The sequence below is a fragment of the Gobio gobio genome (genome assembly GCF_949357685.1).
Source record: "Gobio gobio genome assembly, chromosome: 2".
Classification (NCBI taxonomy): Eukaryota; Metazoa; Chordata; class Actinopteri; order Cypriniformes; family Gobionidae; genus Gobio; species Gobio gobio.
Genome location: NC_137098.1, coordinates 4,264,434 through 4,286,985, shown reverse-complemented (window position 1 = coordinate 4,286,985; position 22,552 = coordinate 4,264,434). Strand labels below are relative to the sequence as shown.

Sequence of the window (22,552 nt, the reverse complement as noted above, 5' to 3'; positions counted from 1 at the left end):
ATGCGTTTGAGCTGAAACTGAAGAGAATGAACAACAGCCGGTATAACGGCAGCGCTTTTCTAGCTTATTAAGCTCAACCAAACGCTTCTTATATTAGATTAATCAGATATAGAAAACATAAAAGTAATCTTACAATGTGCATCTGCAGAAAAGGACGCGAATGCGCACATGAACTTCACGCGCTAGTCTGAGTGTTCTCGCTAGTTTCTCTGTGGATCAGCTGATACACGGGGAACTGAGCACAGATCATTTACAGCATTATATTTCCATCGTGTTCTCATTATAATGCTATGTAGGCTATAACAGATTGGCGCTGCACATCTTGCACTAACCATTCAATGATCACAGTTATTCCAGACATCACTGCAGTGCGCGCCTCAGTTTCACTTTATTTCGCCGCGGTCAGGAGGCGCTGTATAACGCTAACCAATCAGACCTCAGCTACCGCGCAAAACGTCGCAATAACCAATAAAAAAAGAGACAAATATATTTTTTTCAGGGCGATCATCGTTCACATGATCGATGATCGCTGTCACGTTCGAGTACTCGATTACTCGACCACTGTTGCACATCCCTAATATATATATACGTAGATGCCTCATTCAACCAATCCGCGCTGGCACTAATGAGGAATCTATGTACAGGGTTCCTGCGGGGTTTGGAAAAGTATGGAATTTGATTTGAGTCATTTCCAGGTCTGGAAAAGTATGGAAAAAATAAATCAAAGTATGGAAAAATATTTATGTTTCCAGACTATTGTGCCTATTTCATTTTCTAAATATAAAATTAAGAATTTCTAAATGTATATAATAAATATTTTTTTCAATGAATTAAAAACTTGTAGCCTAGCTATGGCAGTAAAGGTCAGACCTGTGTTCCTTCCTTTTCAAAGTTCAACAGTGGTTAACACAGCACTTGAGTCGATGGTGGAGTTCTTAAAGGAATAGTACACCCAAAATGGAAATTGTCATTTATTCACCCCCATGTCTTTCAAAACCATAAGACTTTATTATATTAACATTTTTTAAATTTTAAATCTGAGAGATTTCAGTTCCTTTATTAAAGGACTTGTTCACCCCACAATGAAAATGTCCTAATCATTTACTCACCTCAATGTCATCCAAGATATCCATGACTTACTTTCTTCAGTGAAAGATAAATTAAGTTTTTGAGTTGGTTGCCATTTTGGATGGCATTGGGGTGAGTAAATGATTAGGACATTTTCATTTTGAGGTGAACTAATCCTTTAAATATCTTCATGTGTCCAAGATTTCCAAGATTAACAAAAGTCTTATTAGTTTAGAATGACATGAGGGTAAGTAAATTATGATAGAAATTAAATTTTTGGGTAAATTAATAACCCTTTAAAAAAAATTGTGACTGATTTAGCATTTTGATTGTTAAGGTCAAAAAAGGCAATATTTTAATATAGGATTTCTAAATATTAGATAGCCTACATAGAGGTTTTGACTCAGAGTGTAACAGACTTGTCGGTGCCGATAGCATTGTGGGTAAGTGTGTCGCCATGTAGTGCTGTTGTGCTTCGGGAGACCCGAGTTCGAGTCCTGCCTCATGGACTTTTCCCAATCCCGCCCCCCTCTCTCTCCCGCCTTACTTCCTGCCTAGCTACTTTCCTATCCTAATAAAAGGCAAAAACGCCAATACTAAATCTTTAGAATGTAACACTTGTTAGCAGTTGAATTTGAAAACATTTTATCAGAACAAGTTAAATATGGTCGGAAAAATCTGTAGGAAGTCTGGAAATTCGAGTCTGGAAAAGTATGGAATTTTGAAATGAAAATTGTGTAGGAACCCTGTATGTATATATCTATGATCGCGCCGGTATTTTGACCTTATTCGCAGGAAGTGATGGCGCGGCTGATGCAGAGCCATTGAAAAAAATGAAATACATTTTTAAATATGGATATTTTTCTTACACAAACGCATCGATTCGCTTCAGAAGGCCTTCATTAACACCTCCGCGTGGAGCAGTTATATGACGGACAGATGCATTTTTTATGGACTTCAAAAACAGAGCAACTATTACTGCTATTATAAAGCTTGGATTAGCCTGAACATTTGTAATATAACTCAGATTTTATTCGTCTGAAAGAAGAATGTCATACACACCTCGGATGACTTGAGGGAGAGTAAATCATGGGATAATGTTCATTTTTGGGTGAACTATCCCTTTAAAGCAGTGAGTTGCGTTGTTTTAAGGTAAACACACCCCAGATTGTAACTGGGAAGAGCTGCGCAGTGTCAGATATAACATTCAAGCATCAATACCTATTCTAGTAGAGCCCAAGAACAAGGGCGTATCATTAATATAGTGATTTTTTTTTTTTTGATTCAACACTCACAGACAACAATTCCAGTGACTTCAGTGTATAGTTTTAATACGATAACAGCAACTTATTGTGAAATGTGCAATATTCGTGCAGTACTGACAATGATAATAAATACAAATGGATATGTAATTTCAAGCATATACCATGAAGCCATGATGACACTCGAGTTCTGAACCCATATAAGGCACATCCACATGACCTCCCATTGTTCTTCCTGAGTCTGCTGCAATCTTAACATGCACAGTGAGGAAGCTGGACTGCTTAAAACGGGTGCGAAAGGCAAAAGGTACAATGGCAACTCTCTTACAAAGATGTCACATTAGCTCGGGTAATGGAGACCACCAAGGGTGCTCTCAGAAGATACGATAAGAGCGTTTCACAAGCCCTGATTAGAGTTAAAAAAAAGTGACAGGAGGCCATTTTTTATTCACAAGAGATTCTTAAAGAACGTTTTGTGGAACTGAGTCAGCCTTGGTGTCTTTTTGCATTTGCATTGCTTGCTATAGACCTTATGTAGCCCCGCCCATTTTCAGCACCGGATTTTATCGTATATTAAAATCTTCCCTGTTTATGACGTCCGCTTTAAACATCACAATGCTCATGATAACTCTTGCTAACTCTACAATAAGTAAATCCACTTCATCAGCTAATTACTCTTCAACAGAGTCGATGCCATGGAAATAAAAACAGAGCAACCGCAAAACACAACTCTGCGCGCTTGTTAAGTTGCAAAAAAATGCATTTGCTACTGTGCATAAAGCTAATACCACAGACATTCAGTGCTTGACGTGAATACAAGAAGCAAATAATAAATACATAAATAATAGAGAAACTAAAAAGGAAGAACCTAAGAGGAAGTGCTCATATAAATACTGTCAGGGTTTAGTGCTGCTATACTTCTGCCTTGTGTGATGATGATAATAACTAGCTAGCATGATATAGAATGTGCCCATTACATTACGAGCGCGGTTAAAATGCTACATGACCATCTTTCAGCTTCTCACGAGTATGGCGGCGTTCGGAATGGAATACTAGTGTACAACATACCGTGTAGTTTATTAAAACCGTATGTAATGCTATAGATGTTCTCTACATTGTGTTTAAATCAGCACATTACATCCCGTTGAATTTGGCATAATGTACTGCATCCTTCATGCATTCAGAAAATTAGCATTCTGTGCACAGCAGAGCTGCGCGATTTAAAGAGATTCGTTCAAAAACACTGATTCAAACAAGTCTTTATGAGTGAGTCATTGAATCATTCACTCAACCCAATTTTAAAAATAAATACATTCAAATTATTATTATTATTATTTTTATATCAACTACAAAAATTACATTTTTTAGTTGTCTATTCAGAATCGAGGGAGAATCATTTGGAAGCTTGTTTACGCCACAGAATAAAACATTTTAATAGATAATTGCCCATTTTTACCTCTCAGTTGCGAGTTTACATCTCACAATTCTGACTTTTTTTCTCAGAGTTATAGTCAGAATTGCGCGATAGTCCCAATTAAGAGATATAAAGTCAGAATTTCGAGTTATAGCCAGAATTGCGCAATATAGTCGCAATTGAGATATATAAAGTAGAAATGGCGAGATATAGTCAGAATTGCGCAATATAGTCGCAATTGAGATATATAAAGTCAGAATTGTGAGTTATAGCCAGAATGCGCAATATAGTCGCAATTGAGAGATATAAAGTCAGAATTGCGAGTTATAGCCAGAATTGCGCTATATAGTCGCAATTGAGATGTATAAAGTAGAAAGTGAGATATAGTTGCAATTGCTAGATGTAAAGTCAGAATTGCATTAATTCAGAATTGCGAGTTATAGCAAGAATGGCATTAATTCAGAATTGCGAGTTATAGCCAGAATTGCGCGATATAGTTGCAATTGAGATATATAAAGTAGAAAGTGAGATATAATTGCAATTGCTAGATGTAAAGTCAGAATTGCGCGATTTAGTCGCAATTGAGATATATGAAGTCAGAATTGCGAGTTATAGCCAGAATTGCATTAAGTCAGAATTGCGAGTTATAGTTATAGCCAGAATTGCATTAAGTCCGAATTGCGAGTTATAGTTATAGCCAGAATTGCATTAAGTCCGAATTGCGAGTTATAGTTATAGCCAGAATTGCATTAAGTCAGAATTGCGAGTTATAGTTATAGCCAGAATTGCATTGTCAGAATTGTGAGTTATAGTCAGAATTGTGTGATATAACACAATTGCAAGAAATAAACTCGCAATTTACTTTTTTTTCCACGCAATTGTGACTTTATATCGTGCAATTCTAATTTATGTCACGCAATTCTGAGATATAAAAAAATCGCAATTACCTTTTTTATTTTTTATACTGTGAATGAAACAAGCTTCCATAGAATCATGGTCTCTATTTTAAACCAAAAAAATTGTGATTATCAATGTACCCAGAATCCCGCAGGTCTAGAGCACAGTGTACTACAGGAATAGTATGAGTACAGTAGAATGCCATTCCGAACATACCTCAGGAGTCCAAACACGTCTTTCATGCCTGAGATTCATGTTGTTTTTACAAAACAGACAATCATTGCATTTGTAAACAGACGTACTGAGTAATATGGCACTTGATGCAGCAAATGACTACATCATTGGACACAACCATGCTGTATGTAATACTGTTACATTTTTATGGAGGATCATCATGAATCACGTTTTCATGATAAACCATCCAAGATTATACCAATCGTCTGTTTTAAAAATCCCACTTTTGCAGACAGGCCTGGGAAAAACCTGGAAAACCGTGTGTGTTTGATGGTTTGTAACTGATGCAGATCTTCATGGGATGAGCTCTTGAAGCTCTGCGTCGCTCAGTTCATTCACTGTGACGATGTGGTCGAGGTGATGAAGGTAACGCTCATCATCCTGCATGAAGTGAGGAATCCTGGTTCCTTTTAGAACGGCCAAATGCCGAAGTCTCTCCACATCTTCATAGGAAACCTAAAAACAGGAGTTTCGTAAATTGGCTTATACATTCAAAATGTGGAATATTGTATTAAAAACTGTTAGCGTGAATAGGACCTGCCTTTCCAAGAGCGGTTAATATCTTAAAATCAATGTTCCTCCTGTGGCGTAAAATCCTTAAAATTCCATCAAGGTAGACCTGATCTTTACTAAAGCAACCTGTACACACACACACACACACACACAAGCAAAAACACACACGTTACAAATATAAAGAGGCGATATGAGAGCAGAGGGTTAAGTTTGACATGAAAACATGGCATGTTTTAACACGTTTTAACATTTTTTTGATGTTGCTAATATGTTGTTTGTGTGTGTTGTAGCATTTCACCAAATGTTTCCGTTTTAGCGGCGAATGTTAGCATGTTTTACACATTGCTAAAAATGTTTCTAACATGTTGCAGCACAATGCTAGCAAGTTTTACCATGTTGAGTGAGAATTGCGAGTTATAGCCAGAATTGCGTGATATATTCGCAATTGGGATATACAAAGTAGAAAGTGAGATATAATCGCAATTGCTAGATGTGAAGTCAGAATTGCGCGATTTAGTCGCAATTGAGACATATGAAGTTAGAATTGCGAGTTATAGCCAGAATGCGCAATATAGTCGCAATTGCGTTCAGTCAGAATTGCGAGTTATAATCAGAATTGCGTTTAGTCAGAATTGCGAGTTGTAATCAGAATTGCGTTCAGTCAGAATTGCGAGTTATAATCAGAATTGCGTTTAGTCAGAATTGCGAGTTATAATCAGAATTGCGTTCAGTCAGAATTGCAAGTTATAATCTGAATTGCGTTTAGTCAGAATTGCGAGTTATAATCAGAATTGCGTTCAGTCAGAATTGCGAGTTATAATCAGAATTGCGTTCAGTCAGAATTGCGAGTTATAATCAGAATTGCGTTTAGTCAGAATTGCGAGTTATAATCAGAATTGCGTTCCAGTCAGAATTGCGAGTTATAATCAGAATTGCGTTCAGTCAGAATTGCGAGTTATAATCAGAATTGCGTTCAGTCAGAATTGCGAGTTATAATCTGAATTGCGTTCAGTCAGAATTGTGTGTTAAACCAGAGTTGCGAGTTATAGCCAGAATGCGCAATATAGTCGCAATTGCGTTCAGTCAGAATTGCGAGTTATAATCAGAATTGCGTGAAATAGTCGCAATTGAGATATATAAAGTAGAAAGTGAGATATAATCGCAATTGCTAGATGTTAAGTCAGAATTGCGAGTTATAGCCAGAATTGCGTTCAGTCAGAATTGTGTGATATAAACACAATTGCAAGAAATAAACACGCAATTTACTTTTTTTCTCGCAATAGCAAGTTTTACCATGTTGTCAACCCGCTGTTAATATTTTAGGATGTTACTAGCATGTTTTATTACTTTGCTAGCACAAATTTTAAACATGTTTTAACGTTATCATGCTGCTAGAATCTTTTAACACATTTTTAGCACATTATTAGTATGTCTCTAACATGTTTTATACATTGCTAAAATGTTTGTACGATGTTGCAGCACAATGTTAACATGTTTAATGTGTTGTTTGCATTTTGCTAACATGTTTTATCAAATTTTTTAGGATGTTTTAACACAATGCTAACTTGTTTTAACATGCTGCTAACATGTTTTTACATGTTCTCGTGTTGTTAAAAGATTTCTAACACATTGATAGCATTTTTTTTACATATTAATAGCATGTTTTACACATTGTTAATGTTTCTAACATGGTTTTTCACATTGCTACCATGTTTCTAACATGTTGCAGCACAATGCTAACCTTTAACATGTTGTTAACACGCTTTAGCACATTTCTTTGGATGTTTTAACACAGTGCTAACTTGTTTTAACATGCTGCTAAAATGTTTTACTTGTTATCATGTTAGAATCTTTTAACACATTGTTAGCATGTTTTAACGTGTTAATAGCATGTTTTACACATTGTTAATGTTTCTAACATGGTTTATCATATTTCTAACATGTTGCAGCACAATGCTAACATGTTTTAGCACGTGCTATCACGTTTTAACATGTTGATAGCAAGTTATGCTATGTTGTTAACATCTTTCATGCTGTTACAATCTTTAAACACATTGTTAGCATTTCTTTAGCATATTTTGGCACATTGATAGAATGTTTTAACATATTAATGGCGTATTTTACTCATTTGCTAAAAGGTTTCTAACATGGCTTATCACATTGCTACCATGTTTTTAACATGTTGTTAACACGCTTTAGCACATTTCTTTGTTAGGATGTTTTAACACAATGCGAACTCGTTTTAACATGCTGCTAACATGTTTTACATGTTATCATGTAAGAATCTTTTTAACACATTGCTAGCATGTTTTAACATGTTAATGGCGTGTTTTATTCATTTGCTAAAATGTTTCTAACATGGTTTATCACATTGCTACCATGTTTCTTACATGTTGTTAACACGCGTTAGCTTATTTCCTTGTTAGGATGTTTTAACACAATGCTAACTCGTTTTAACATGCTGCTAACATGTTTTACATGTTATGTTATAATCTTTAAACACATTGTTAGCATGTTTTAACATGTTAATAGCATGTTTTACACACTGTTAACATTTCTAACATGTTGCAGCACAATGCTAACATGTTTAACATGTTATCATTTTGCTAACATGTTTTAACATGTTGATAGCAAGTTATGGTATGTTGTTAACATGTTTTCATGCTGTTATAATCTTTTAACACATTGTTAGCATTTCTTTAACATATTTTGGCACTTTGATAGAAGGTTTTAACATATTAATGGAGTGTTTTACTCATTGTTAAGATGTTTCTAACATGTTGCAGCACAATGCTGACGTTTAACATGTTGCACATTTAATTTGTTTTGTTTTTGTGTGTTTTAACACAATGCTAGCAAGGTTTACCATGTTGTTAACTCGCTGCTTAAAAGTTTTATTACCTTGCCAACACAAACATGTTAAAATGTTTTAATCAGCTGCTAGAATCTTTTAATACATTGCTACCATGTTTATAGCATGCTGTTAACATGTTGCTAGCATATGGTTTTATTGTTGCTAGCATATTTTAACATAGTGAGCTTAACATTTTTAACACATTTTGCATGTTGCTATCATGTTTTAACACGTTAGCATGTTTAAATGTTTTTGGCATGTTTTAGCACACATTGCTAGTATAAATCACTGACATGTTTTAACAGTTGCTAGCATGTTTTAACACGTTAGCATGTTTAAATGTTTTTGGCATGTTTTAGCACATTGCTAGTATAATTCGCTGACATGTTTTAACAGTTGCTAGCATGTTTTAACACGTTAGCATGTTTAAATGTTTTTGGCATGTTTTAGCACATTGCTAGTATAATTCGCTGACATGTTTTAACAGTTGCTAGCATGTTTTAACATGTTAGCATGTTTAAATGTTTTTGGCATGTTTTAGCACATTGCTAGTATAATTCACTGACATGTTTTAACAGTTGCTAGCATGTTTTAACACGTTAGCATGTTTAAATGTTTTTGGCATGTTTTAGCACATTGCTAGTATAATTCGCTGACATGTTTTAACAGTTGCTAGCATGTTTTAACATGTTAGCATGTTTAAATGTTTTTGGCATGTTTTAGCACATTGCTAGTATAATTCGCTGACATGTTTTAACAGTTGCTAGCATGTTTTAACACGTTAGCATGTTTAAATGTTTTTGGCATGTTTTAGCACATTGCTAGTATAATTCGCTGACATGTTTTAACAGTTGCTAGCATGTTTTAACACGTTAGCATGTTTAAATGTTTTTGGCATGTTTAAGCACATTGCTAGTATAATTCGCTGACATGTTTTAACAGTTGCTAGCATGTTTTAACACGTTAGCATGTTTAAATGTTTTTGGCATGTTTTAGCACATTGCTAGTATAATTCGCTGACATGTTTTAACAGTTGCTAGCATGTTTTAACACGTTAGCATGTTTAAATGTTTTTGGCATGTTTTAGCACATTGCTAGTATAATTCGCTGACATGTTTTAACAGTTGCTAGCATGTTTTAACACGTTAGCATTTTTAAATGTTTTTGGCATGTTTTAGCACATTGCTAGTATAATTCGCTGACATGTTTTAACAGTTGCTAGCATGTTTTAACACGTTAGCATTTTTAAATGTTTTTGGCGTGTTTTAGCACATTGCTAGTATAATTCGCTGACATGTTTTAACAGTTGCTAGCATGTTTAAATGTTTTTGGCATGTTTTAGCACATTGCTAGTATAATTCGCTGACATGTTTTAACAGTTGCTAGCATGTTTTAACACGTTAGCATTTTTAAATGTTTTTGGCATGTTTTAGCACATTGCTAGTATAAATCGCTGACATGTTTTAACAGTTGCTAGCATGTTTTAACATGTTTCAGATAGGGTTTAGTCTATGATGGATGGATGAATGGATAGTCTCAGAGCTTAAATAGTATATCAGAATGTTGTCTTTCTCAAACACTATATATTGCATTTCTCAGTTCTATTCTTGGCGATTGGCTCACCTGGTTTTGAGGTATCCGTTTGTCCTCGTTTGGCGCGCAGGCAGTATTCCCAACGCACAGCGGGATCTTGGACAAAGCGAGCAATATGGCTGAACAGTTGGCAGAAGCTCATGTTTGTGGCATGGTATACAGTATAATATAGCAGAGCGGCTCGCCACAGGAAGGGCTGTTTCCGTAGCAACACACTGTGAAGACTAGCGAGCCCCTCTTCAGTAGGATTAGCTGGTTTCAGTCCAAATTGTTTTCTCCCAACAGAAGTGGCCCACGGCTGCATGCTGTTATTCACACCCCGCAAGTAATGCGTGCCTGGGAGTGAAAGTCAGAAAATTGCTGGAAGGACAGGTTTCGTACACAAAAGACTATACAATTAACTGATCAATTACCAACTAGAGCCAACCAGAAGAATGTCAATACAATATTTCTTGTCTAGCAAGATGGCTTTAGACCGTGTCCAAACCGGGTGTGACTAGGGCTGGGCCATAAAACGATAACGATATGTATCGCGGTAGACGCGTAATCGATATCAATAAAAAATGCGTACGATAAAAAAAAAAAAATCTTCGTCAAAAGAAACCAGAGGTTGCGAAGCACGTTTGGTTGCATGAACAAATGCACTCGCTCTGTGGTAACCAAGCAACGTAGGGATTGAATGGCCAATCATGTAACTGTATCGGGTTTGGTTGCGCCTTATCGTTGTCTCGTGTTGGATTCATTCTTCAGTAACAGAACCGCCGTGGAGTGATAAGTGGAAAATGAGCGCCGCAGCGAGCGAGGAAATTGTTGATAAATCAGGAAAACAAGTCAGACCAATGTCGTCTGCAAATAATGCCCGTCGTCCCAACCAAGACTGGCAATAACTTAAAGGGATAGTTCACCCAAAAACGAAAATGTGATGTTTTTCTGCTTACCCCTAAGGCATCCAAGATGTAGGTGTGTTTGTTTCTTCAGTAGAACACAAATGAAGATTTTTAACTCAACCGTTGCTGTGTGTCACTCATATAATGCTTGTCAATGGGGTCGAATTCTATTAGAGTAAAAAAAACATGGATAGACAACTTCAAATTAAACCCCGCGGCTCGTGACGACACATTGATGTCTTAAGCAGAGGTGGACAAAGTACACAACTCTATTACTTAAATAAAAGTAAAAGTACTGCTGGTCAAATATTACACCGTTACAGGTGAAAGTTCTAAAAAGAGATTTTTACTTAAGTAAAAGTACAGAAGTATTTGTTTTTAAAAGTACTTAAGTATCAAAAGTAAATTTCCTTTTTTATGTCGATGCATTATTTTATTATTGTTGCATTGTATAAATGCACTCTATGCCATCGTGGTGGTTTAAGCCAGTCAGTGATGCTCCATCCGACATGCTAGCATACGACTACCTTAAACTCATTTCTTTACATTTGTATAGAGCCTTGTAACTTTTATACAAGTATTGAAATGTTCAATTTCTTGTATAAAAGTTACAAAGCTCTTTACAAAGCTGCTGTCACTTTAAGGCTGAATGCATGGACCCTATACTCTGATACGCATCAGATATTCTCCCAACTGTTTACTCTTCTCCTTCTCCCAGACAATTACATTTTTGAACCTTTTATGAGACATGCATCAAAGTGTATGCCGGTGTATGTAAACTAATCTTTAATCTTTTGAGAAAACTGAAAAATTATTTTTTAATTTTTTAGTCTTCTTCCATTTTGCTATAAACTGATCAGTGTTCAAAAACTGTTGGGAAACTTCACATGACCCTATACAAGAGTGATTACTGATAGGCTGTCAGCATAAAAAAAAAACTTTTAAAGAAAAAAAAAAACATCCACTGACTTTTAAAGCTGCTACAGAAACGACTTTCGACTTTGACGACCCTGACAGAAATGTAGTGGAGTAAAAAGTACGATATTTGTCTTTCAAATGTAGTGAAGTTAAAGTAAAAGTATCCCTAAAAAATAATACTCCAGTAAAGTACAGATACTCAAAAAGTGTACTTAAGTACAGTACTCAAGTAAATGTACTTAGTTACTGTCCACCTCTGGTCTTAAGACACGAAACGATTGGTTTCTGAGAGAAACCCAACGGTATTTATGCAAATATATCACCTCATATCAGACGAGCGCTTCAGCTCTCCAGACTGACATCACTTCCCGTAGGTGAGGTCAGAATAGCGGCCGGGTCATAGATATATATACATAGATCCTCATTAGTGCCTGTGTGGATCATGGCGTGGATCGCTCGAATGAGGTATCTATGTATATATATCTATGACCCGGCTGTAATTTTGACCTCACTCATGGGAAGTGATGTCAGTCTGCAGAGCTGAAGCGTTCGTCTGATATGAGGTGATACATTTGCATAAATACCGTTGGGTTTCTCTCAGAAACCGATCGTTTCGTGTCTTAAGACATCAATGTGTCGTCACGAGCCGCGGGGTTTAATTTGAAGTTGTCTATCCATGTTTTTTTTTACTCTAATAGAATTCGACCCCATTGACAAGCATTATATGAGTGACACACAGCAACGGTTGAGTTAAAAATCTTCATTTGTGTTCTACTGAAGAAACAAACTCACCTACATCTTGGATGCCTTAGGGGTAAGCAGAAAAACATCACATTTTCGTTTTTGGGTGAACTATCCCTTTAAGCCTTGTTTATAGTTTCGTCTGTCTCCGCAGCGCGAGCACCTCGTTGGTTTTGGGACGTGTTTATACTCGACTCGCCGTTGTGCTATTCTTGACTTTGGCTGAATCCTGAAATCGCCCCCTAAACCCTCATTCACTATTCCCTACTTTAGTCCACTAATACAGTTCACTTGAAGGAGTGACTGAAAACGAGTGAGTGAATTCGGACAGCTGTTGTGTGTTCATCGGCTGTACACTTGTTATTGCAGTGCATTGTGGGATTGAATGAGTGCACTCAATAACGTCCACTATGGTTTCGGACACCACTACAAATGGCTGCCCCCTCAAATAGTGCCCTATGTAGGGTATAGGGAGCGATTTCGGATTCAGCATTGAAACTACATGGAGAGGTAATGTTACTCTGCATCAGTGCCTTATGACAAAGCATCTAAACGCTAACAGTTAAAGAAATAACGGAGGCGCTGCACCTTAATGTTGAGAGATAATTAAGTGTTCATTGTGATTTTAGACGTTTATATTTTAATTATTTGAGTGTTTTCCATGGTTGTGTTGACATTTCTGTCTTTATAACTGAGGGGATTATAATCAGAGGAAGGTTACGTTTAAAATAAAAATGTTTGAATTTAAAATATTTTTCTCCTGGTCCTTATTTTAAATAGATCATAAAACGTATCAATAATTATCGATATCGACCGATATGAAACACTTATATCGTGATACAGTTTTCAGCCATATCGCCCAGCCCTACTTATAAAGCACATATTCTACATAGGGTGTGTAAACTTTTGCGCACGACTGTATGAATGAAATGTTTGTCACAGGTTAGGACACGACTTTCACAATCTGTTGAGGTTAAAGTTCATACCAATCTCGTGTCTAAGCATGCCCTCAAGCCAGTGTTGGCGTGCTCCTGACAAGTTAATAGTTAGTGTTGGTCGACAACTCTGCACCATCATCACTGCCTGGGACAGGAGCTCATCCGAGAGACTCACAACCACCTGTTGACAGAATCTGGAATTACTATTCCTGTGTTATTTGGCAGGATGTTAATACACAAGAACTCAGGCCCTGATCACACCTGGGATTAAGATGCGTTTTGGTCGATCGGATCACGAGTAGACGAGGGAGACACATTCCCGTTTATACCTGGTCTCTTTTGTCCACTTTCAACCTGATTTCTTCAAGGGGAAGAAATGTTAGACATCAGGAATGGAGAGAGAATTGTGTTTGGTATGTTTTTCGTCTTTACGCTAAACTTGTGTGTCCTTCGGACAAAGTTTAAATCCCGTCTGGCTAGCGCTCTTCCCATAATGTTCACGCATTAGGTCAGTAGGCGGAGAGAAGACGGTCTTTTGTGGCTGTTTGAACACATTCGACCACATGAGCTACGAAAGCAAGTGCTCAATGTTTCAGACCCCGTTTACACCTCTATGTAGCGTCGTCCACTTGTGAGCCGATCGACCAAAACGCATCTTAATACCGGGTGTAAACAGAACCTTTGCCCGGTTGCATAAAGCACCTTAAGTGTCATTTTCCCTTAAGTTCGCCCTTAAGGCCTGTTCACGCATTCATTTTCGCACGCGTTTATCGCCGACGTTTAACGCCTCGGGACTAAACAATGGGCGCCAATGTGAGTGTTCACACCGACGCGCAAAACGGCAGGCGTAAAAGCGTCATTTTTAAAAAAACGCCTCGGGTTCGTTTTTTTATTTTGACGCGGCGCGTAAAAAACTGTCCGACCAATGAGATCGGCGCTTTTGTTCACGTGCCTGGAGCTGCTGAAGTGACAGTAAAACACGACTTGGTGGCGCTCAAGCACAAAACGCTCTTGCCGAGCACACATTGATACGACGAAGAAGTAGTAAGTAGACAAAGAAGAAGATGAACTGCTAATGCTGCTTGCCAGTTAGCAAAAAGTGTGTGAATGGTTTTGTCCATATACATAATATGTCTATGGTTTTGGCAAGCACGTAAATACTGTCTCTCTTCTCCTTCTGTGTGATAAGCGAGTGTCAGAGGCTTAAAGTGCCGCAGCACCATCTTGTGTACCGGGAGCGCATCTACTGAATGTGCACGTTCACTCGGCGCAGCGCCAGTGAAAATCGCTTGGTGTGAACACTCAAGACGCGCCGAAAAACGGCACGAAAAACGCTGGCGATAAGCGCGCGCGATATTCGTCCCGGTGTGTACAGGCCTTTGTTTCCCTTAAACCTAAGGGTGTTGCAGAAAAAAAACCCTAAAGTGTTACTTAAGGGTTTCTTTAAGTGAAACGTCATAAACACTTAGAATTCCCCTTAAATGCTGTTTTTTTTCACTTAAGTAATCCCTGTGTTGCATAAAACCCCTTAACGGTCATTTCCCTAAGTATAACTTAAGGTTTGGAAAACGTAACCTTAAGAGTAACGCGGACAAAAATAAGACGACATGGCTGAACCAGCTGAAGATCATTATGTGCAAGAAGAATTTTTAGGGATAGGGAGAACCCTTTGGACCATCTTAGCGATAAAAAATTGTTGCAAAAATACCGATTTGACCGTCAAACATCGCAACCACTGTGACACTGAACACTTGCAGTCATACGTACATTTCTGAACGAGATGAAGAAAAACTCAAATGGTTAAAGAAGTCATTTGACGTTATAACAAGTCATTAATGTCTTTTAACTTATGTTTCATATAATAGAACCGAAGCTATAGATTGTAAATTTAAACATTTCTCGTTTACCAGCGGCAAAAGTCAGGAGGACTAGCCGAGGTGAGGCTGTTCCAGGCGGGTTACATGAGCGCGAGGTGATCGCCGGGATCTCGCAACATTTTTAAATAGGCGCTATCTTTACAAATAAACCACAGATTTGAGCTTTAAACAACTACATTCTTGACTGAACAACTCTTAAAACGACATTTCGTGACACAATAACAGTAGTATTTTTCGATTTTGCTGCCGCACACAAACACTATGAAAAGAGCAAAAGGACGCGCGTCAATTTCACTTCAAACGTTTGCTTTTTACGCGTGTCCATCTCACTTTGGACGCACAAATGCATTCAAAGTTAAAGCGTCAAACTAGACACGAATTTGACGCTCTATTCACGTTTGGTTTGAACGCAGTATTACTGTTAGTGTTTTGCGTATCTATGGCAACAATACTTTTATAACGTGAATCCAGGATCGCTGTCGTGAAACACTGAAATGTTTCCCTATCCTAAGAGAACCGTTTAAGAGATTATACAACACCCCTAAGTTATTCTCTTAGGTAAGGGGAAATCGCCCCTTAAAGGCCTGTTCACACCGGGACGATTTTCGCACGCGTTTATCGCCGACGTTTAACGCCTCAGGACTAAACAATGGGCGCCAATGTGAGTGTTCACACTGACGCGCAAAACGCCAGGCGTAAAAGCGTCATTTTTAAAAAAACGCCTCGGGTTCGTTTTTTTATTTTGACGCGGCGCGTAAAAAACTGTCCGACCAATGAGATCGGCGCTTTTGTTCACGTGCCTGGAGCTGCTGAAGTGACAGTAAAACACGACTTGGTGGCGCTCAAGCACAAAACGCTCTTGCCGAGCACACATTGATACGACGAAGAAGTAGTAAGTAGACAAAGAAGAAGATGAACTGCTAATGCTGCTTGCCAGTTAGCAAAAAGTGTGTGAATGGTTTTGTCCATATACATAATATGTCTGTGGTTTTGGCAAGCACGTAAATACTGTCTCTCTTCTCCTTCTGTGTGACAAGCGAGTGTCAGAGGCTTAAAGTGCCGCAGCACCATCTTGTGTAGCGGGAGCGCATCTACTGAATGTGCACGTTCACTCGGCGCAGCGCCAGTGAAAATCGCTTGGGTGTGAACACTCAAGACGCGCCGAAAAACGCTGGCGATAAGCGCGCGCGCGATATTCGTCCCGGTGTGTACAGGCCTTCAGTCTCATACTTGAGGGAAAAACTTAAGGTGCTTTATGCAACCGGGCACTGATCCTCAGATGATACACACACCTCTCCGACACAGCCCTCCTTCTGTAGGTACTTGCGCGTGGCTGCCCACACTTGACTCTTCGGTAGTAAGTTGCCCCCTGTGACCTCTTCAAAGTTTTCATAGGTCTCAAACTTCCTCAACACACACTCCATAATCCCAACTGCCTAGAAAAACGCATGCGGTAAGACAAATGGCATTGTTTAAAGACTTAACCAGCATTATGGCTGCGTTCCAAAACCTAGCAAACTGCCAACGTAAGCAACACTTTGAGCCAACATAATTGTGCTCGCAACATGAAGACAAAAGGGGCAATATTTTGCATGGTAAACTTACACCCCATTTTCAACACCAGTTACTGTATTTATTTATTTATCACGGTTTTGGACTGTTATATGTAATGTATTGTGGGCTAGTCTAGTACGTTTGAATTAAAACTAGAGGATTGTGTCTGTTTCTCCAGTCAAATCACTCGAACAGTGAATGATGAGCTGGAATTGTTGTAAAGTTTTCAGAAACTTTTCAGGGTTCAAATTTACCGGAAATGTTCAGCCCCTTTGCAACCCCAGAACTGAAGGTGCGGAGACACCTATTGAAAACGTTGGATTTCTTCTTATTATAGGGATGCACGATATTGGATTTTTTCCAATTTCCGATATGCCGATATTTTTCAACTCATTTTGGCCGATGCCGATTTCGATACCGATATATGTTTATTTTTTCCATTTGTTTGGAAACCACCATTTTGAGCAAAAAAAAAAGTTTTTTTTTCATTCTGGTTTCAGATTTCTGAGGTCTCCTTACTAAAAGGATACTTGTTAAAAAGAAATTAATGTTAATAAAGTTCTTTTTAAAAATAACAGTATATTAAAAGTGCTGAAAATAACAATAATAAAGTCAGTAATTTTTCACCCCAGACAGATGCAGTTGTAACCTAAATATTTTATTTTTGGATTTTTTTATTTTTTCATGTTTGTTCACATGAAGTGGGGGTGGCGTGTGATCAGTTGATGCTGAATTTAGCTTCAGATAAAAACATTCACAGTTATTTTAGTGCTCCTTGGATTATTTTTCATCATCCATTTCATAAAATTTTATTACAGATTAATAAAATGTATTTAATTTACAAGTGTCATGCTTGTGCTTTGACATCATTACTGCTTTATTTATTCAGAAAAATAAGTAACTTCTATTTATTTGTGTATTCTACTTTTCATTTTATTACTGTAACAACAGCGCCTCCACTAAATAGGCTATATAACATTCTCCCGGTCGGGCACTAGGACCTGGAGGAGCTTCAGCTGCTGTGGAGGCTGCTGCGTGCGCTAGAGAGTGGGGAGACGCGAGTGTGCTTGTTTTGGGCTAGTTTTGTTGTGAAAACCTGGCAATCCTGCGTTGATTCACAAATTCAAGGCAGCATTTAAAAACTGACAATATAAATCACCATACATGCAATGCATTTGCTTGTTTTCACTTGAAGAATGAGCACACGGCTGACGTGATCTTATCGCTATAGAAGTCCTTGCGCACGTGAGTTATTGCAGGCGCATATCAACACGTTATCATATCGGCAAGGCATATCGGCATAATTTTTTCATATCGGCCAATGCCGATTTTTATATTTTAAGCGTTTATCGGCCGATTCCGATGTCGTGCCGATAATATCGTGGATCCCTAATTATTATTCCACCATTGGAGTCTATGGCAGCCCTGAAATTTGGTACGTGGATGGAGGTCAGTATAAATAGTAACCACAGCAAATTTTGAGTCTCTAACTCATTCCCTCTAGCACCACCAACTTTCCAAAGTTTCACTCATATTTATGCTAATAACTTTTGAACCCCAAGGGCTAGAAACAAAACTATTTTTTCCTCATAACGATTCGATCTATGACGTAATTTTCCATCATTCGAAAATTCCCGCCATTTTGAATTTTCCAAAAAACATACTTTGGCGAACTCGTCCTAGACGGTTTGTCTGATTTGCACGAAAATTTAACCAGATCATCTTCAGGCGGTGACAACAGAAAGTTATGGAATTCAAGATGATTCGTCAAATCGTTTTTGATAAACGCACAAAAACATTTTAAGTAGCGGTTGCGAAAATACACTTAAGGCTATATCTCCACAACGCTTTATCGTATTCAAACCAAACGTGGTACATTTCCTCACAAGCATGACCTGAGGCAACATGCAGCGTTTCGGTGCAGCGCCACCTACTGGTCCGGAGATACGAAAAATGACGTTGCGTTAAAATAAACATGTATTGACGTGAAAATCTAGTAATTTCACCACAGATGCATATAATTTGAATGTAATTTATAATTCTAATCTGTTTCGAAGTCATCCCATTTTTTGCCTCAGGTAAAGCAAGGAAAACGACACCTTACCGGGCATTTAGCGAAACAAGGAGACATAATGGATAGCACTCGTCCTTTCTTGGAGGTGGAAACACAAAGTTCTTTATGACCTGCAGGATTTCTTGTAAAAAAGATTTTTTTTTAACGAAATAAAAGACCAGATTTTTTTTTTTGTCTATTGTAAGTTTTAATTTAAAATGTGATTTTAACATATGTTTAAATGTTTTGCCACTTGCGTTGCATGAGCAACGTATTGTATAAATTGTATAAGTAATTGGTATAAAGTAATTGAATAAAACTTTGTTTATATTTAGTGCGTTTAAGCGTGACATCTCCGATCGTTCGAATATTCCTATTTAATAATTGTTTAATCGATACTTCATCCTCAATAAACCCGTCTCCGGCGTGTTGGCTCCGATCTTTCGAATATCGCAATTTAATAATTGTTTAATCGATACGTCATCCTCAAAAAAAACCGTCTCCGGCGTGTTGCCTCCGATCTTTTGAATATCGCAATTTATTAATTGTTTAATCAATACGTCATCCTCTATAAACCCGTCTCCGGCGTGATAACTCCGATCTTTTGAATATTCCGATCTAATATGAATCGATCATCCGATCTAATATGACCCCTTACCTGTAAAGTTGCCAGAATAATAATCATACGCTGTTTGTTAATTGGCCAGAGGAGAACTGGCACCCCGACTGAGCCTGGGGTTTATTTTTCTCCATTATGCTCGCCTTTGGCTTGGCTCGCTCAGTTGGGGACACTACATTTTTCAACGAAATATTCAAATAAATCTAATTATTAAACTAAATTAACCATATAAACTAACTTACTGATCTAATTACCAGGGTTGGGGGTAACGCATTACAAGTAACTTGAGTTACGTAATAATATTACCGTACTTTTTCCAAGTAACTAGTAAAGTAACGCATTACTTTTCAAATTTACAACAAAATATCTGAGTTACTTTTTCCAAAAAGTAACGCAAGTTACTTTTTCACATTAACTTGACTGACCGCTCTCCTGTCTCCATGTTGAGAAAAATAAGTGCAGAGGTGTGTGTGTAAACATGTTTATAGTAGTTCTAGACTAAATGTGAGCAATTATTTATCTCACTTGCACAATAAAGATTCTGTCCTCCTCAAAATGAATAAAATCAGTCAAATGCAAAATCAGAGTACTATGCAAACCTCCAATAATTAAATGTTAAATAAAACGACTATTTTTATGCATAATCAACCTTTATATTTAATTTACCAATGTCTTGCTGACCTTTGATGATGAAAGTTACTAGATTTTTTTGTTTTTATTGGTAAAATGTTTTTCTCCTGCATCCTATTCTTCATTATCCAGAGCTGCGCCCTCTACTGGTCATGCGGGAATCTGCATTTTAACCTCAGCCTTGGGCTTATTATTATTTAAATTTTGGTATGAAGAGGTCTTTACCGTTGCACAAAAATATAACTTTTTTGTTATATAAAAAAAAAAAAAAGCCCAGGTGAGAAAAAGTAACGCAAAAGTAACGTAACGCATTACTTTTCTTAAAAAGTAACTAAGTAACTCAATTAGTTACTTTTTAAGGGAGTAACGCAATATTTGAATGCATTACTTTTCAAAGTAACTTTCCCTAACATTGCTAATTACTGATCTAAAGCCCACATTGTCACTGTATGATAATGAGCTGATCACAGCACCGTTTTTTTCTCCAGAGCGGCTGTACGGCCGAATCAAATTCTGTTGCATTATTTTCCTGTTTAACACTGTGAAGCTGCTTTGAAACAATCTGGATTAACGGCAGTTGCTTACAGAGGCAGTAGACAGACTAGATTTAGGAACAGAGGCAATTTGTATTGTGTTATTTCGACGTTAAAGGGTTAGTTCACCCAAAAATGAAAATTCTGTCATTAATTCCTCACCCTCATGTCGTTCAACACCCGTCAGACCTCCGTTCATCTTCAGAACACAAATGAAGATATTTTAGTGTAAAGCTGATGCTGAGAAAGGCTTCAGATAGGCCTCCATTGGCATTCAGTACATTGACACTCCCAAGACCCATAAAAGGCACTTAAAACATCGTTACAAAGTCCATCTCACCACAGTGGCTCTACAATCATTTTACGATGCGACGACAATAGTTTTTGTGCGCAAAAAAAAATCAAAATAACGACTTTATTCAACTTGTTCTTGTCTTCCGTGTGCCTCCACGACGCATGCGTGAGAATATGACGCAGATCCGGCGTTCGGGAATCCATGAAATGCACACTTAAGCCCCATTTTGAGAACTACGCCGAGACCTAAAGCACGATCAATGTAGAATTCAACAGCTTAGACACGCGCGTCTTCCTCTGCTTGTAAACAAATCTCTTCTGGGTCATGTGTCCGAGCGCCGGATCTGCGTCATATTCTCGCGCATGCGTCGTGGAGACACACACGGAAGACAAGAACAAGTTGGATAAAGGTGTTATTTTTGTTGTTTTTTTTCGCAAAAAAACTATTCTCGTCGCATCGTAAAATGATTGTAGAGCCACTGTGGTGAGATGGACTTTGTAACGATGTTTTTGGTGCCTTTTATGGGTCTTGTGAGTGTAAATGTACTGAATGCCAATGGAGGCCTATCTGAAGCCTTTCTCAGCATCAGCTTTACACTAAAATATCTTCATTTGTGTTCCGAAGATGAACGGAGGTCTGACGGGTGTCCAACGACATGAGGGTGAGGAATTAATGACAGAATTAAAACTAAAATATACCTGGGACAGAAAGAGACCCGAGCCCTCTCTGTACTTCTCCAAAACACTGGTGGGCTCTGGGGAGGTGTACTCGAACTGAGGCTCATACTGATAGTCAGACTGAAAAAAGGTCTGGCGCTCCTGTTCCAGGTTTGTGGGACGAAGAGCCACAAGCAGACACGGCCCTCGAGGGGTTGAAGGCGAAGGAAGGGGTCCGACACCCCGGGCGATGTGTGGCAAGGAGGTCGCCGGTCTCATTTGACCCCTGGCAGGGCGTGGGGGCATCGCGGAGTTCACCGTGCATGTGCTCTCACTGCGTCGAAGCCAGTTTCCGGGCCCTAAACTAAGGCTTGTCAGGCTTCGAGTGGGTGGAGACGGGCCGCCGCTCCGCCACGGTGGCTGTATCACCTTCCGCACTGGCTGTGTTGCTCTAATCCGCTGTGGTTTTATTTCCAGACTGAGAGGCCTCCGACCCAGGGGCTGTTTGGAAGGTTCCCCCGGCTGCGCAGTTTCTCCTTTACTTCTACCTTCCGTCTTCTGGAGCCGTCGCTGAACCTGGGAGCCGCCATCGTAAGTGGCACAAGGCTGGGCGTGGGGCCCGTTGTGGGTCGATTTGTCTCTTTGGGTGACGCTGCTGGTCCTGGCTCGGGCTGGTTTGGGTTGCTCTGTGCTGGGCTCTGGTTCTAGCATCTCTGAGACGTTCTTTGCGAGCCCTCCTCCATTAGCCTGCTCCATGCAGTTCTCGCCCAGATCCAGCACCATTGCTACATCCACACCTCTGTCCACCAATGCTGCACACCTGAAGGGAAAAACACACCTCCACTTCCTGATTCAACACTACAAAATGCTGCCCATGTTTGGGTCAAATACGGACACAAAAAAACAACCATTGGGTTTAAAGATGTATATTAGGGATGCACTGATATGAAAACTTTGGCTGATACCGATAATTCTTTATATTTGAAAGCCGATAACTAATATACAGGTGCTGGTCA

At 38.5% G+C, this 22,552-nt stretch overlaps 3 protein-coding genes across 6 annotated transcripts in view; 2 read left to right on the top strand and 1 right to left on the bottom strand.

The window, feature by feature from the left end:
• Positions 1-22,147, top strand: part of csnk2a2a (casein kinase 2, alpha prime polypeptide a) — a 57,484-nt gene extending 35,337 nt beyond the window's left edge. Inside the window, exon 12 of the mRNA XM_079806405.1 lies at positions 22,014-22,147. The gene's annotated coding sequence lies outside the window, so the exon portion shown is untranslated. The remainder of the gene's footprint in view (positions 1-22,013) is intronic.
• Positions 1-22,552, top strand: part of drd4b (dopamine receptor D4b) — a 473,608-nt gene that overhangs the window by 193,309 nt on the left and 257,747 nt on the right. The window lies entirely within an intron of this gene.
• kiaa0895l lies at positions 2,350-22,319 on the bottom strand (the record flags this gene model as incomplete). The annotated part of the gene is made up of 6 exons (XM_079806284.1): positions 2,350-5,331; positions 5,417-5,514; positions 9,866-10,171; positions 13,368-13,500; positions 16,489-16,632; positions 21,579-22,319. The coding sequence occupies 6 exons, from the start codon at positions 22,317-22,319 to the stop codon at positions 5,170-5,172; spliced, it is 1,584 nt and encodes a 527-aa protein (XP_079662410.1). The 3' UTR covers positions 2,350-5,169.